The sequence below is a fragment of the Macrotis lagotis genome, chromosome 8 (genome assembly GCF_037893015.1).
Source record: "Macrotis lagotis isolate mMagLag1 chromosome 8, bilby.v1.9.chrom.fasta, whole genome shotgun sequence".
Taxonomy (NCBI): Eukaryota; Metazoa; Chordata; class Mammalia; order Peramelemorphia; family Peramelidae; genus Macrotis; species Macrotis lagotis.
This window is the reverse complement of record NC_133665.1, coordinates 158,689,194-158,707,048: the sequence shown is the minus strand read 5'-3', so window position 1 is coordinate 158,707,048 and position 17,855 is coordinate 158,689,194. Positions and strand designations below refer to the sequence as shown.

Sequence of the window (17,855 nt, the reverse complement as noted above, 5' to 3'; positions counted from 1 at the left end):
CCAGGAAGCTTTGTAGTCAGAGTGGATGAGTGAGAGCATTGCAAGCATGGAGGACATCCAGAGGATGCTGGGAGCCAAGAGATGTTATATCTTTTTCAAAGAATGACCAGAAAGCCAGTGTCACTGGATCAAAGAGCACATGAAGAGGAGTAAAGTGTAAGAAGACTGGAAAGGCAGGAGGGTGAACACCAAGCAGGGGAACTGTATTTGCTCTTGGAGGTAATCCCACTGCAGTTATTAAGGAGGGGGAATGCCATGATCAGACTTACATTTTAGGATAATAAATTGAATCAGATTTCCAAGGAATATTTTACTGGGAAATGGCTTTGTATCATTTACAAGGAGGCTGAATATAATTTATAAAAACTAATTTAAAGACCACAGTTCCTACAAGAAGTAGCCAAAATCTTACCCAGCTACTGCAAAAGGAATATAGTCAAGTCCTGATAAATATCTGAAAGACCAGACCTCCCAAGAAAAGAAATGATATTACTTTCATATTCTTCTAGCTAGTTTTATTCCCTAAGGCTTAATCAAAACTGCATGAGAGAAGATTGGATATGAAAGGGTCAACATCTAATATTTTCCTTTCCTCAAATGTATATTTCTTTGCAGTTATATAAAACTAAAAACTGCCAGAGTCAGTTAGGTGATTCAGTGGATAGAATGCTAAGCTTGGTGTCAGAAGACCTGAGTTCAGTTCTTTAACATTTATTATCTCTGTGACCCTGAGCAAGTAAATTAACCTTTGCCTGCCTTCATCCAATGGAGAAGGAAATAGCAAACCACTCTAGAATCTTTGCCAAGAAAACTCTATGTGATATCATCCATGGACAAATCACCAAACACGACTGAACAACAATAAACAATTCAAACAACTGTGATGACTAAACAAAGCACACATAATTTTGGACAGTTTATATTTTTTACTCAAAAGCAAAATAAATATTAAATTAATTTAATAATTAGGACTCAGGTTAAGAGAAAGAATAGAGATCGCAATTCAAAAAACATCCAAATTTCATTCATTATTCCTTAGAATAATGGGATACTTATATCTCTTTATGTTTTCTATTAAAGCTAAGAGGTCAAACTGACAGATACACATTTTACTTATGACATTTTCTGGGAGGAGCAAAGCAACAAAGTAGGAAAGATGACAGAAAAGATAATAAAATTTTGCTCTCTTGAAAGAAAAAAAGTAAAAAAATCCAACATTCTTTCCATTAGTATTCCAGGATTTTTCTTTTATTTCTTCTATAATTTTATCTGATCTACTTCTAAATGACCTGAAGCTAAATTCAAAATATAGTCATAAATAATCTAATCCACAGAATTGTAATGGGCAGCAAATGAATAATTCATAACCAAATCCACACTGAAGCCAAGTGTGTGGGCAAATGTTTGCAGATATCACGTTAAAGGCTCTTGGGTTTTTTCCCCCCATACAAAGACTCCTATTAAGCAAGCGCCATATTTCCAAACGATTTTGAAATTTTCTTCGTCAAAATATAGTGGTTTACCCAACTGTTGCCACTGGAAGTTTCAAAAAAAAGAGTTCTGGACTATGTTAGATTTAAATAATTGAGAGAAAGTGATGAAAATGGACAGTAATCTATAACCAACATATGATTTTCTCCTTTAAATAACTGTGTAAAGACAATGTTCCTGAATGTGAGTCAACCAAGAAAGGTTTTTAGTCCATTTATTTCCTCTATGATTTCATTTCTTCAGGTTTCAGTCACTGTAACACTGAGACCCCACTGAGAAGCCAGACTTCTCAACCTTAAAAACAAAATTATCATTCAACAGACTTTCACACTATTTCTTGCCTATATTCTTTAAAATAAAAAAGAAGCAAGAAAGAAAAAGAAAATAAATATCTACATAAAGGATGTTGCAATATCTTGATCAGAGGACAGAATGTAGGTAGAGATATACCCTGGCATAGTGGAAAGGGAGCAAAAATGTTGAGTTCAAGTCTTGACTCTGATACATACTAGCTATGTGAGCCCAGGCAAGTCATGCAACCATTTGGTCCTCTAGGTAACTAAGCCTTTAAAACAAGAGTTCTTAATGTAGGGGTCCAAGGAGTTCCAAGGGGCCCATGAATAAATTTCAGAGGGTCCTATGAACTTGAATGAGTTAAATGATCTTTATTTTCACTAATATCTAACTGAAATGCAGCATTTTCTTCAAGAAGGAATGTAGCCAGTAGAATTCATTGTGTGAATGTAAGCTTCACCAGATTGATCAAGACTTAGTCTATTAAACAAGTGAAAGGAAGAAGTTCAGCTCTGAAACTAAATGGTAAGATCAGGGCTGACCTGCATTCCTGAAAAGGCCTTCCTCATATGAGAACTGCCTAAATTAGTGAAATCAGATGCTAAGTTTTTATTATAATTGATATGATGGTTTTAAAAAAAACTCAAGAAAATGACAAAATAATTACTCAAGATCACTTTTATAACTTATAGCACTTCCCAAATAATCAACTTATTCATTTATTTTCAATTTAAAATAAAACAGTAAAACTGATAAAAAAGATAAATGTCAGCTAATGATGAAATTTATAAAAAATCTGGGAATTAAGCTATTAAATACAATTTGCTACAGAATTAGAAATATCCAATGCTCATGATTAGGCTCATTTGATATAAGAAAAAGGATAATACTATCCAAATTACTATGTAGATTTAAAGCTATGGTGATTAAAATATCAACAGCATATTTTGGAAAATTAGACAAAATACCAAAATTCATATGAAAGTACAAGTTAGAAAGAATAAAAAAGGAAATGGGGGGGGTGTTTAGAAATGAGTTTTATACTCCTAGAACAGAATATAATGAAAGAAGTAATTATACTGGGGTGGGGGTGGGACAGCAAATCTGGTCTAAGAAAAAAAACAGAAAAATAGATTGATGAGTTTAATTAGATGAAAAAAGGAATGCAATCAGGTAAATAATACACACACAGTCTATTTGATAGTCTATAATCTATAGTCTATAGAGAGATACTTTATATATAAATATAATCTGTGATACTCTATATATTGTCTATTATCTATATCTATTTGGGTCTACATATGTGTATGTGTTATATGTGTATAGTCTCTCTCTATATGTAGTCTCTAGGTAGAGAGTCATATTTAAGATTTTGAAGGTTAAAAGTATACTAGGGCTTTGGGAATATTCTGTATGTAGCATGCACTTAAAAACAATCTGAATAGAGATTTGTCACCTTTACCAGACCACCAAAATGGTCCAGGACATAGAAAAAGGTTAAAAATGACTGAGAGGAAATTATGAGACAAAATAAGTGATTTTTATTATATAAAAAGTTTCTATACAACTAAAAAAGTCCAATGCATTTAGAAAAAAAGTAAAGCAACATTGTTAAATTTCCTAACACTATCACAGGCAAGGCTAGAAGTATTATTTCCAACTACTAAAGAATTCTTTGCAGTGAGATAAGAACATCATAAAATAATTTTGAACCTTGATTTCTGGTCCTAGGCTATCAGCATTATCAGTGGTTCTTCTACTCCAGGGATTACTATGGAAACTAAATGTTGTCTGGGAGGGATATTTGCTACTCAGACCAGTCCCTCTCCTACTAGTACATGTTTCAAAGCAGAAGCCCTTCCAGGTCCCTGAGTCATGGGAGAGCCAACATTACGTGAGGAATCAAATCTGGAAATACATATTTATTTGAACACAATTTCTTCCCCTTCACTCTCATGACGAAAACATGTAATGAGGATATGCTGTATGAAATTTCCAGAAATCAAACTGAGGCATGCCAAAGTTTGGTTGAGAGCTCACATTTTCAGAAAAACACTACCTTTCCATTAAGGTGCTTTGACTCTCTTCAAGCACTCTATAAAAATCTGATATGAAACTGCAGGATTGCTGTGGTTTAATTTTAAAACATCTCATTCACAGGCCATAGGAGAACTACGTGGTAATTTAGTGCATATGTGTTCAATTAAAAATGATTGTGAATCTGGGAAGCAGTAAATATTCTTTAATAAAGACTCCAAGTCCTGCTAATCTAGAAATGAAAACAGATAAAGAAAGTGGTCTCAGTAGCAAATCAGATAGCATGTTCTAAGGTCTGCAAAACTTTTCAGAGCAGAGGAGTATGGAAAGAGCACTAGTTCTGGAGAATTAGTGGATTTGGTTCAAATCCAGTCCTTGATGCTTGCTTGGAATGACCCTGGACACATCACTTAACCTTCAGTGGCCTCAGTTTCTATAGCTGTGCAGTAAAATAGAAAGCCTCCCTTCCCACTCTAGAGCTGGATTCCGTGAATCATCCCATAAGTTTTTTTACCTTTAAGTGAATTACTCATTCATTTGGCATTCAAAGGACATATGATGGAAGACACTATTTGCATCCAGAGAAAGATGAGATAAATGAAAGTTTGTATAGAATGATTTTATAAAAATATACATATGTGAATCTAATGTAGCCATCTCTAGAGCAGGGGGTAGGGAGCGAAGGAAAAAAAAGAAAAAAAATTACTTTGTTTTATATTTAAAAGGAATAGCAAGATGTACATAATAGTTCTGAAGTTTCATGTGCAATCATCTTTTTTTTTTTTTAAATATACTATATTGTGGAAATGCTTGTTTTATTCCACAAATTAAAAATAAAATGAATAAGTTTTTAAAAAGAACCAATTTAAAAACAAAACAGCATGTTTTACAATGTTCTATTCTTTTTATGGTTAAGGAGGATTGTGTCAGGTAACTAGAATGGTGACAAGCTTTGAGGCCTTAGTATATAAAATGGGGTTTCAAGAGGTATGTTGATAGAGAAAGTATGGGAGGAGGGAGGGAAGAAAAATGGGATCAATGAAATTGAATAGAAACCAATTTTTGACTTGACACCTGGAAAAATATATATATTTTTTGGCAAGGCAATGGGGTTAAGTGGCTTGCCCAAGGCAACACAGCTAGGTAATTATTAAGTGTCTGAGGCTGGATTTGAACTCCAGGACTGGTGTTCTATCCACTGCGCCACCACCCCCCAGAAAAACATCTTAACAATCAGAGCTCCCCAAACAAGGAAATGACTGTTCACGAGACAGTGAACTCTCCCTCACTGGAGAACTGTACATTCAGGGTGATGACTACAAGTCAGAGAGATCATAAAAGGGATTCCTTTACAAGAATGACTGGAGTAGCTCGTCAGTGAGGACTTTTCCAATATTAAGATTCAGCAATATGATAATAAGTACAAAATAGAAGAAAAGGCAATTGATTTTTCCTTATTTTTATGTTAGAAAGTTTAATTATTAAAATTAAATCTGAAAGTCTAGCACCCTTCTACATCCAATGTAAAGTGAACACTCCTCTACAATGTAATTCCAGATTTTAAGTTCCCAACCATTTTTTTTGGGGGGGGGGGATTTATCATTTATGACCTGGCACACTATTATCTTTTCCTGAGCATTTGTCTTATCTCTGTAACTAGATTATAGTGTCCAGGAAGACAGGAACATTCTTTTTTTTTTTAAGGTTTTTTTTTTTTGCAAGGCAAACAGGGTTAAAGACAGGAACATTCTAATGCTTCTTTGTATCTCACTCACAGAATAGGCAAACAATAATTTGGGTTTTTTTTTTCCTTTTAAAGAGTCTATCTAAAACTACTGACAACATGAGAATGAATTAACTTTCTTCTACTCTAAAATGGAGAACCTCTTTCAACAAATCATTTCCTCTCCCTTTCAACACCTCATTCAGATATTTTAGGTGAGTATGCCAACCATAGCATGATGGCTAATGAATTCTCAAATAAAAGTTCTAGAGACCCAGGAAGAAAAAAAGTGTGCTTAGACCAATGATTCCCAGCTGTGGCCCTGGGACACAGAAAGGTTTTCCCCCATTATCTCATGGGATATTACAAAATATATGAAGCATATTTGAATTTATTTAATTTTAAAGATGTAAAACATGTTCTAGGCATCACTTTGAGGAGGAAAAGTGTGGGTATAATGAATCCAAAGAAATGTGATTTATCTTTACAACTCCAAAAAAGGTTAGGAATCCCTATTTTAGGCTTGCTTTGTATGCCAAAGCCCTCCAAAGACTCAGTGGGGTTGACAGGAAAGGGGAGCCTTGATGAAGAACAGGAATTAGAGTCAGAGGAACAGGAAGACATTGGGGAGAGGAGCTGTCAACAAGAGCTGTCAGGAGAAGAGGGGGAGATGGTGCATTATGCTCAGGGAATGATTAAAGATTCAGTGAGTTGATACTCTCAACATTGAAGATAGGGGCCTAGGGGCTACAAGATACAGTTCAATATGGAAGTTAATGCCACATACTCTTTAATGTTCTCAAAATCATTCAAATTCAAAGAAAAATATCTAAAATTTCAGAGTGTCCTTTACATAGGGATTTCCTTAATTTCTAAAAGCTACATATTATTTAAAGTATGAATGGGGTCTTTTCCTCTTCCAAAGGAATTTGCACAAGGATTGCCTTTATTTCACCCAGGCTACTTTGGAAAAAATAAATGGTCAGAAAAACTCACTGAAAAGTAAAATAATTACTAATCGTCTTTCTAGAGTTTACAAAGTCTAGTGGATGATTTAATTAAATATTTTTCTATTAAGGGATAGCCAGGAAGGATAGTTTTAAAGCTTTTATGAATTCAAAAACTCCCATAAAATTATACGGTGTCAACCTGCTGGGAACTTTTATTAAAATGGTCAAGGAATGAGGCCTGGTTCCTCTCTGAAGGAAAAACTTCAAGACCCTGGTTCACAAGTTTTAGCATGAAATACCTTTCTTTAGGAATTCTTCACTGTCACAAACTTTGGGACAGGAGGATTTATGTCTTGTTTTAAGGAAATTCTCATAAATTTCCTTCTGAAGTTTGATATACTATTTTTTAATTCTGTTAAGCTTCTTGCTTTTTGGGGACAAGTACAATGGAATATCACATGCCCCAATATTCAAATCAGTAAGAATCAATTGATTATTTAAAAAAAACCACTGGTTTCTTTGGTATCAATTAATTAAGAGAGTGTGTACCAAGTGAAACCAATTGGGGAGGAAGAAGAAAAGAGAAGAAGAAATTCATTAAGGACTTTGTTATTGTTTTTTCTTCATTAGATTTAATAACATTTAACCCAGAGGTTCTGAACCTGAAATCAATGAGCTTTTTAAAAAAATTCTGATAACTGAATTTCACCATAATTATCTTATTATGCAGACTATGTATTTTATGCTTTTAAAACATTCTTCTGAGAAGGGTCCATGTCACAAAAAAGATTAAGAACCCCTGAGTCAGTCTTTGAAAATTAAACAAAAATGTTATCATATTAATAATATTTAATTGGGTTGGAATAACTCACTATTGGACTTCTTAGAGGTTAGCCAGGAACTTTCAATTCAATTCAATTTTCTAATGCTCAAACATTTATTAGGAACCTACCATATACACAGTATGATAGGTGCTAGGGATATCTAGAAAAAAAAATTGGACAGTCCCTGCTCTTAGAGTATTTACATTCTCTCCAGGCTATTGCCCAAAAGTAGCCTCTCCATTTTTTCCTTCAGGTATGATGGACAGGTAAAAGGCAAGGCAATGAAAGTGTCCAAGCAGACAGGAACATTCTAATGCTTCTTTGTATCTCACTCAATGACTTGAACAGAATAGGCAAACAATAATTTGTTTTTGTTTTGTTTTTTTCCCTTTTAAAGAGTCTATCTGGGGTGGCTAGGTGGCATAGTGGATAAAGCACCAGCCTTGGAGTCAGGAGTGCCTGGGTTCAAATCTGGTCTCAGATACTTAATAATTCCCTAGCTGTGTGGCCTTGGGCAAGCCACTTAACCCCATTTGCCTTGCAAAATAAATAAAAAATAACTAAAAAAAAAAAGAGTCTATCTAAAACTAATGCTCAACCTAACCCTAATGGTTTCTGGGGAAGAAGGTAAAGCACAAAAAAACTGAGGACAGAATTACTTAAATAAAAAAATCCCAAGGAAAAGAGACTCACTTGTAACATATCTAATATGGAATCACTTAAGAGTTGCATGACCAAACAAGGAGTTGGATTGGTTATCTAATGCAAAATGATAGATAAGCAAAAGACAACCCATAAGGAGGATGTGTCCAGGCACAGAGACAGTGGAACAAGAAAACGGCCCCTGGGCACACTGTATAAGATGAGATAGAAAGACTTGTGATTAACACCATTGCTGATGAGTACTCAAGTTGATAAGATAACAGACCAACCATAAAGTCTAAATCAATGTCATTGATATGAAGAGAGTTGAAAAGTCATTTCTGAACAGCCAGACTTCTAAAATGCCTGGAAAAGGAATAGTTGAACCAAAATTCCACAGTCAAAACAAAGAAGAGGCTTCAAAATTTAACTAAAGGAGACAAAAGTTGCTTTTTGTAATATTTAAGATTATATGGAGTTTTTTGTGAGGTGATCATGAGTAAGATTTCTAACCCCCCCCCATTTCACTTTAGAGAATATGGAAATAAATTCTGGTACCACTGAAGTATGCTATGTTTCGCAATCTTTCATTTTGTCTTCTTCTATGAAATGTCAAATATGGAAATTTTATATATAATTGCAAATATATAACCTATATCTGATTGCTGACCATCTCAGGGAAGGGTTGGAGAAGGAAGAAAGGAAGAATAGCATTTGGAACTCAAAACTTTAAATAAAAATGATTAAGAAAAAGATTTTAAAAAGGGCTGTTCAGTAAATAGTAAAAAAAAATGAGATCAGAGAAAGGAAACAGGATAGAATGCATTCAAATCAATAGGCATCTATGTTCTACTGCTATCCCAGGTTTGTACAGTGAGTCAGCAAAAAAGGTCTTGGTAAGTGGGGGTTACCCTAACATATGAGAATTGCTCACAGACCACAGAACCTGGAGCAAACAAGGTCAGTCCACAACACAAGGTACAAATTCAAGGCCTAATCCTTGCTAATACAAAAGATTCTGTATGTTTATCGCTAGACTCCACTGTCTAATCTTATCTCCCTTTATTGGAATACCAGACTTGGCACCCTTAGATTCTACCCAACCAAAACCCTAATATAATGTTACCTCTAACAAAATTACTTCCCCTATTTGAATAATTAGTATTCTTCTGGGTCATCTATACATCGACAATCCAATTAGTTCAATATGCCTTGAAGAACATCTTAGACAAAAAGAAAACAAGAACAGTGAGGCACTTCATGTTCCTCTAAAGTGAGAAAAAAAAAAGTCAATTAAAACCTGAATTTTAAATACCATATTTAAAGAAAAGGCTCAGAAATGTGTAAAGGAACACCTAGAGATGAAAGTTTTAAAAACTGAAATGCAGAGCAGCTACGTGCCAATGACTTCATAATTTGCAGGAGTTTGCTAGGCATGCTTTGAAAGAAAAAGGTGGTCCTCTAGATCTTCCAGCAAAACAAGATTAAATTATTTGACATGAGTTTCATGCTACAAAAAAAGAAATCAGGAAGATGGATACAAGTTTCCTAAAATTGGCATGCCAAAGTAATCTCATATCCTTCTTCAACAAAGTTATTACTTTACACTGACAGGTAAAACTGAACAGAAACAAATTTCATCTTTAATATAATATAATAGAATAGAATAGAATAGAATAGAATAGAATAGAATAGAATAGAATATATTAATATATAATATTACTGTGTATATGGTAGGTTCCTAATATAATATATTAATATATTAATTTATAATATAATATAATATAATATAATTTCATCTTTATTATAATATAATTAATCTCTTTTTTAATTGTAGTTTCAGAATAGGTTCCCTGATTTTCAGACTGACCCACCCCCCCAAAATTAAGGAGTTATATTCTAGTCCTTTATTCTAAAACTACCTTCTTAAAAAAAAAAAAAAAAAAACAAGGAAAAAGCAAACAATGACAACAGAATGAACAAAAATTACTCTGATATTTTTTTGAGGGTGATGAGACTAGACTCCTGACTTCACAGTTGTGGGGAAAAGCAGTGTGGACACTACCTTCATTGGTGTGATGGGGAATCTAGTCCATACCTTATAATCCTAGATGGTTAAGAGGTAAGGATATGGTTGTTGTTTTTGTCCTTTTTCCTTGAAGAAGAAGAACATGACATTAGGGAGGTGAAGCCTTTATTTTCTCATGAACTGAATTTGAGTGAGGGGATGCTATGCTAAGTCACTAGCCTTACTTTCTGCTCCAGAGACAGCTGGGTGCAGTGCCAGATATGAATCAGGATGACTGGAAATGACCCTGGATACCAGGCAGTGAGAGAATCTATATGACTTGCCTGCATTTACCAGTCAGTACAGATCTGATATAGGATTTGAACTCCAGTTTTCTGACTCTTGAATCTGAAGTCCTTGGTCTACCCCGCCAGTGTCTAGACTAGTCATTTAATAGATGCAGACACTTCCTGGTGAGGAAACTCCCTCTTCCAAAGCAGTAGGAGGTAGGTTAAATTGGAGGGAAGAGGAAGAGGAAGGGAAAGGAGAAACTGAACTTGCATCTCATTTTGATTCAACTTCAAAAAGCAATTACTTCACTCATATATTAACTAGTCCACAAAACAATGCATATAAAAGAATAATAATGGTATAATAATTGGGTCCAGGACCATATCTATCTGAAAGGCATTGAACCAGAAGAGAACGGTTTTTTTTCTAAAATAATAACAAAAAGAATGGCCAGTTTGTGAAATGCTTTACAGACATTATCTTATTTGAGCCTCACCCCATATCCAGGAGGTTGGTGTCACAGGTACTACTGTTCCACTTTACAAGTGTGGAAACTGAGACCCAGAGAGGTTGAGAGATTTGCCCACATCATACAATTTGAAAATACCAGAGTCAGGATCTGAACCAAGGTCTAAGTCCAACACATTTGTAACAAAACCATGGCTCTTTTGCAACTATTTCTTACTGTTTCACAAACAAATTTTTACAGATAAATAACTTATGTCTATTACTTTATACTATCCCTTTTCCCCAATTCCACCCACCAAACATGTTATAAAACTGAATTAAATGTTTTACATAGCAGACGCCTGCCTTTCTCAGATCCAAGACTAACCACACGGCCTCTGTTACCCAAATGAGGCCCCACAGAAAACCTGGTAGATGTCATCCTCTAGATGTCTCTGCAGGACTTTGCCCTCCTGCCACCTGAAGCTGCAATGTTAAATATTAAATTTTTAGCAAGAGGCTAAAACAAGACAAAGCAGATGTGCTAGCACATCTTGGTGAGAGTCACTGAAATCTGTGTTGCTTCAAAGAGGTTAGCAATTGATTGATACATGCATGATGTGTCGACTGCAATTATCTAGAATCATTCCATTATTGTGACTTCCATTCTTTTCATTGAGGCACAAGAATGTGATTCATATTTCACATACTGACTAAAGGGAAAAGGGCTTACCAGAAACTGTACTGAAAATTCAAATACAGACAATCCTGTGCCAAAAGCAAATCCTCCACAGCTGTATATTTCTCATTTGCAAAACATAAGAGCAGTGAAATTCCATTACTTAGAAAACTGGCTGCACAACCATTTCCTTGGCAACAAGCGCTTCACTTATCTTTTCGAACAATAGACCCACAAAATTGCTTCTTTTTCAAAACAGGCAATAAATATACTTCGTAACTCTAATGAAGGCTGTCCTTCCCAGGAAAATTGCTGTTTAATGACATCAAACACACTCTGTTCAGAAAGAGATTTATCTGGGAACACATGAATACCATTTGAAAACAAGAGTTCTGTAACTAAAGAAAAAAAGGGCACAATCTTCCTGATTCTCACTATTAAAGAAAAAAAAATCAAATGTATGTGAAGAAACAAAAAACTCCAATTAAGACAGGTTTGGTGGAGTTCAGATGGTTGGTCTATGAGCTTCCCAATTCCTGATGCCCTTAGAGGGGCATATGACTGTATTCCAATAGGGTGGCAGGAGCTTAGCTTACCATGTTGCATTCCAAACTATCGGGCACATTATTGGCTGAATAAAAAGGCAAGAGGATCTTATAAATGATGGTGCGATGTGAACACATATACAAGAGCTAATGCCTGCTGGATTGTTTTTTTTTTTTTAAACTTTCTTACTTAGATGATTTACTCAGGCTCTAAAGAATCCATCTACTTTTCAGTTTCCAAGACCTTTATATTAGTTTCTGGATTTGTTTTGTTAGAAAAGCCAACAGTATTGAGCCTAGATCTTTAAATATTAAACCAGAGATCCATTAAGAAGTTGTGACTTTTTTTTTCAGCCTGGGGAGCTCCCTGGGAAAACAAATCACAGCCCCTTTCTGGCTGAGTAGTTAAGTCCTAAGAAGATGGTCAAAGGTGCTTAAAGGTGAAAGGACTTGTCCAGGGTTGTATGGCAATTAAGGGTCAGTTAATCAGTCAACAAACAGTTATTAAGAGCTTGCTGTAGGAGCCAAGTTAAGCTATGTGTATTAAAAAAAGTCAAAGCAGTCACATACATGATACATAAACACATAAGCTCATGTACACAGGCACTCACACATACTGTGTGTGTGTGTGTGTGTGTGTAAGTAAAAAATAGATGAAAAGTAATCTAATAGGGAAAGGTTAGTTGAGACTTGAAGGAAGTTGGAGAAATTGAAGGCAGAAGTAAAGAGAAGAAAGTAATCCAAGCATGGGGTGCCAAACACTGCAAAGAAAAGAGATGGGAAATGAAAGACCACATGAAAGGGGCCAATTCATCTGAACTGTTAAGTTCACAGAGGGGATGAAAGTATAAGGAGCCTGAAAATGGATAAAGCACCTTAGATGTTAAAGAGAGGCTTTTCTATTGGATCCTAGAGGTAATAAGGAGCCACTAGAGATTATTGAATGTAGATGTAGCCAGAGACATGACCAAAATCATTTTGACTGTTTAGTGGATGGATTAGAGAGGGGTGAGATATGAGGCAGGGAGACCAATTTGAAAGCTATTATAGTCCAAGCAAGAGGTCTTCCTGAATTATTGCCTAGTACTCCATTCACTAAACAACCCTGACCCTAAGAAATTTTTCAAAATAACATTAAGGAAATTGCTCAATTGTTTAATTGTTGAAATTCAAAAGAAAACAAAACAAACCTATTCAAGAAAACATACTCAGTTCCACTTAACAAAATATTCTCAGTTTTTTCCCCCCAAAATCAGAAAATCTCCAAAGGGAAAGAAGTCTTTCTCACCAGATGTGCTATTTTTGTGCAGTACAGCCCAGAAATTAAGACGAACTTGTCGATGATAATTGTGGATAAGGGAACTTTTCTCTTCACATCCATCAGAAAATTGTCTATAGGCAGCATAAAAGGAGGCACAAGGGCAAAGCAGACAAGTGATTTATGCCATGTAACTCATGTATGCTGAACTTTGGATGCCTCAGAATGGTTCTGAAGCCTACAGAAAAGTACCTTGGCAACCGAGATAAATACAGTTCCAATTTACACAACAGAGATTTCACATCTGGTGTTTAACTAAAATCCAGACTCCTGTTGGTTTCATAGAAAAACCATAAGCAGAGTACACCAAAGAGATGCTTGATCCCATTGAGAGGGGGAGAGAGAAATCCTAACCACACCACTCATAATCTGGCTCCTCTATGTTTAGAGAAGACCTCCTTCGAGTCCAAAGACAATCAGAACTAAATCTAACAAAGCACACTTTGACGGTCTCCTGAAAACACTTGCCTTATTCATTCCCACCAGCCCTCCACCAAACAGGCTACCTTGGGTGAATATTCAGAGATGGCATTCAGAGTATGAAAAGGCATGGTCCACTATTCCACATACCTCGATAATCCGGTCATGAATCTGCAGCCCTCCTTCTTTGGCAGCTGGCCCACTGTCAACTATTTTTGATACAAAAATTCCTTCACTGGATGATCCCTCTTGATTATCCTTTGGAGGTAAGGAAAACAAGATAATATTAGGTTTTCCATGAAATAAACTCTCATGTGCTTAAGACAATAATTCCTACTATCAACAGAGAAAGTTGTTATGGGAAAGCATTTTTGAACAAATCCCGATCTCTCTAAAGCCTCCTTGGGTCCTTGAATGATGAGTCAGGCATCTGACTTTCTGAGAAGGAGGACAGTTTACTGCCTTTTACAAAGCTTCCTTTTCCAAAATCACAAGGCTTAAAACAGGCTCAGAGAAGTCTCTTATCATATACATGAGCTATGCACAAAACAGCCCTGGAATGAGTTACATCTAAGTGTGTGGATTAAATTTCCACTAATTTACAGATGTATTTATAAATTAAAAAGCACAAACATGTGGTGTTTCCAAACAAAATCATTTGGTAAAATAAATTCAGGATGTTGCAAAAATCTACTAGGTGGATGCATTTCAAGCAAGAAGCTCCCGTCCACATTAGCTACACTAAGAACCTGGGCAGGGGGAGGAGGAGATGGGGGAAGGGAGAGAGCAAAGTGGCTCTGCTTTATTTCGTATTCTTAATCTCTAAGCTGTTTAAAGAATGTAGTTCAATCCAACCCATTAAAGTCAATGGTAAATATAGGAAGCTAGAGGCAAACCACACAAAAATTGTATCTCATTGGGACAAAATGTTACTAGATATGAGTAAACTAAATTAAAACTCTCAGTTTAAAATGTACCTCCAATAATATTCCATCCCTGAATTGGCTCCACTTATGTGAAGATGGATCTCTCCACAAGTTTTAAATGGACTCCTCTATGAAATAGTTTCAAGATGATATCAATAAGCTTTAAAAAGTGTGGGGGGAGGCAGTTACATGTATCAATGTATAGAGCACCAACCTTAAAGTCAGGAGGACCTGAGTTCAAATCCAGCCTCAGGCACTCAACACTTACTTGCTGTATGACCCTGAGTAAGTCACTTAATCAAGATTGCCTCCTTCCCCTCCAAAAAAGTCACTAAGAATTGGTATCTTCTCTAGTTGCTAAGAATCCTAAACACTGGTCCCCTTCTAGGTATCCTCATATGGAATGGAAATTTATATAATTTGATTAAAAGAACATTGAAAGAAAAATCATAAGATCTGGGTTCATATTTTTTTTGTCATATTTTCCATTTGTGACTTTAACTAAGTCATTTAGTTTCTCTGGTCCACAGGATTCTCATCTGTTATATCAGGAATTTGGACAAAATGTTCTCCCTTTGTGGTTCTAATTCTATGAATCCATAAGCCTTAAAAAAAGGACTGATTAAAAATTAGGCTATGGGGATTTATAAATGATTGAATGAAAGCATACTAAATCACTGTAGACAAGAAAGGAGGGCTCCACTAAAGTGCTCATCAGGAATGTCCTTGGACCTTTGCTGGTTAAGAGTTTCATCAATAACTGGAATTTAAAAAGAGATGATTATGTTTTCAAATATGCTGATGACCTGAAACTGGGAAGTATGGCTAATATATGAGATTACAGAATTAATATCTAAAAAGTTCAACCATCTAGGACAATGAACTAAATATAAAAAAGATTAAATTTGACAGGGAAAAATGTCAAGGTCTATACTTGGGTTCAAAAAGTCAACTATGTAAGTAGAGAATGGGAGAATATATGGTTACTCAATAAGCTGTATGAAAAGTAACTAAGACAGTGAAATTAATGCATAATGAATCAACAGATTGGGATAGAAAAGGAGGAGGAAGAAGAGCAGGATTAAAAAAAGAGAAGAAGGAAAGAGGAAGAGAAGAAGAAAAGACAGAAAAAGAAGAGAAGGCATAGGAGGAGGAGAAGGAAAAGAATAAGGAGGAGAAAGAAGGAAGAAGAAGCAGAAGAAGTGGCAGCAGCAGAAGCAGAAGAAGTGGCAGCAGCAGAAGAAGAAGAAAAGAAGAACAAATAATTCTTAATGAAAAAAATCAGCTGCACTGCTTCAGAATGAGGGAAATGCTAGCCTTGATTTATTCTGACCTGGTCAGATCATATAGGGAGCACTGTACTCAATTCTGAAAGCTGGAATCTTATAAAGAGCAAATTGACAAGTTATAGCACATCCAACATCAATGAAAGAATCTGAGTCTATTTAATCTGGAGAGAAGAGCAAACCAAAACAGGTCAACCATCTCAAAATACCTGAAGGACCCTCCTATGGGGGAGAAGTTAACAGGGTTGCTCTTAACCCCCTTAGGCAGGACTAAAACAGTGGACAGAATCCCTAAAGAGGTCATTTAATGCTCAAATGAAGGAAAAACTGTACAAAGTCTAAAGCTACTCAAAAGTACCATGAGATGCCTCAGAAGATAATATTGGAGATGATGAAGTAGTGGCTAGATGACTGCAAGTTGTAAAAGGGATGAAGGCTAGAAGAGAGGTGCATGAAATTTATTCAGGAATGGCAAAAGAGTCATTCTGGGGATTAAATAAGAGGACAGATATGGGCAGGGTAGGAGTAAAGAATACATAAAATCAAATAAGAAAATGGACATCATAAATATTTCTAAAGAACATTATCAAATGATATTATCGTCAATTTGCTAGAAGAAAATCTCCCGAAAATTCTCCATTTTTAAAATTTAAATTAATTTAATTAATTAAATTTAAATTTAAAATTTTAAAATCTGGATGATTTTATCTAACAGACTTTCTTTTTCCTATCCCTGTCTCCTCTTCCTACTATGTGACCTTATGTCTTTTCTGGAAACCCCATATCAAGATGTTCTGTTTGAAATTTTCCAGGCTCCAAAACTCCTGTATGGTAGTTGACTGGTCCTTCCTACCTTTAACCTCTGGAGTTGAAAACCAGTCAGATTCAGCTGAGCAGAGGGCCTCCAAATTGGTGGAGCAGTTCTGATCCACAAATGGCCATCATCCCTCAGCTGAGCCTGCCCAGCTGCCCAGGCTCCACGATTGCTTTAGCTAGAATGAAGAAAGGACCCACGAATTCCAGACTACCATTGATTTGCTCTTCTTGTCATCATCACTGAAGCTCCTTGGTTATCTTCCTGGCAATGGGATGAGGAGTCACTGGGATCCCCAGAACACACCCCCCCTACCTGCCACTCCCTGAGGCATCTGCAGTTAAGCCCTTCCTTAAACACCCCACATAAAAAAGGCTGCATGCTTTCAAAGTGCCTAAACTATCTAAGCCTTCTTCTAGGTTCTTCTAGACCCAGTGAGACAGCCTGGCAGATTTATTCCTAATAATGTCTTTTTAAGTTACTGCTGATAAATGTTATCTAATACGAGTAATTATGTGACGGGCTTCAGCTGGGACCATTAAGGAAATGGAAAACTTTGTTTTGTTTAATCCAACAATGACTTTCTAGCAGCCTGGAGTTACTGGCCCTCCAGTGAAAAGTTTGATAAAACAAGTTCTTTTAGGGAGATTAAAAGTTAATGAATGAATGATATCGCCTCCTGTATGATGCCTCATCACATCATAAGACACCCTAGGGCAAAGCCTATTTTGTAGCATGTCTCCAACATTTACATAAGAATTCCTTGGAAAACACACTCCTTGTTTTATTATATTCTATGTAACCTACAGAACAGTGGGTGGGCACTGTTAGAGATCTTGGGGTTTTAGCCTGGGCTAAGATACATTGCCAGATTGTCCAAGAAGTAATAGAGAATGATTTTACCCTTGGCATGCTTTTTCTGCTAATCAGAACAAGGGGGGGGGGGGGGAGAGGGAGAGAGCAAGAGAATGAGAGGGAGAAAGCAAGAGGAGAGAGAGAAAGAGTGTGTGTGTGTGTGTGTGTGTGTGTGTGTGTGTAGAGAGAGAGAGATTGTATGTCTGTGTGTGTGTGTGTGTGTGTGTGTGTGTGTGTGTGTGTGTGTGAGAGAGAGCGAGAGAGAGAGAGAGAGAGAGAGAGAGAGAGAGAGAGCACACTGTGAT

General features: G+C 36.0%; 1 protein-coding gene across 2 annotated transcripts in view; it reads right to left on the bottom strand.

Moving 5' to 3' along the window:
* Window positions 1-17,855, bottom strand: part of PDZRN3 (PDZ domain containing ring finger 3) — a 275,866-nt gene that overhangs the window by 236,063 nt on the left and 21,948 nt on the right. Inside the window, exons 3-4 of one of the 2 annotated variants that reach the window (XM_074198710.1) lie at window positions 15,266-15,355; window positions 13,820-13,927 (exon numbers count right to left, since the gene is read on the bottom strand). In XM_074198710.1, coding sequence (XP_074054811.1) covers window positions 13,820-13,927; window positions 15,266-15,355 — 198 coding nt within the window. The remainder of the gene's footprint in view (window positions 1-13,819; window positions 13,928-15,265; window positions 15,356-17,855) is intronic. The other variant, XM_074198711.1, reaches the window with a different exon arrangement.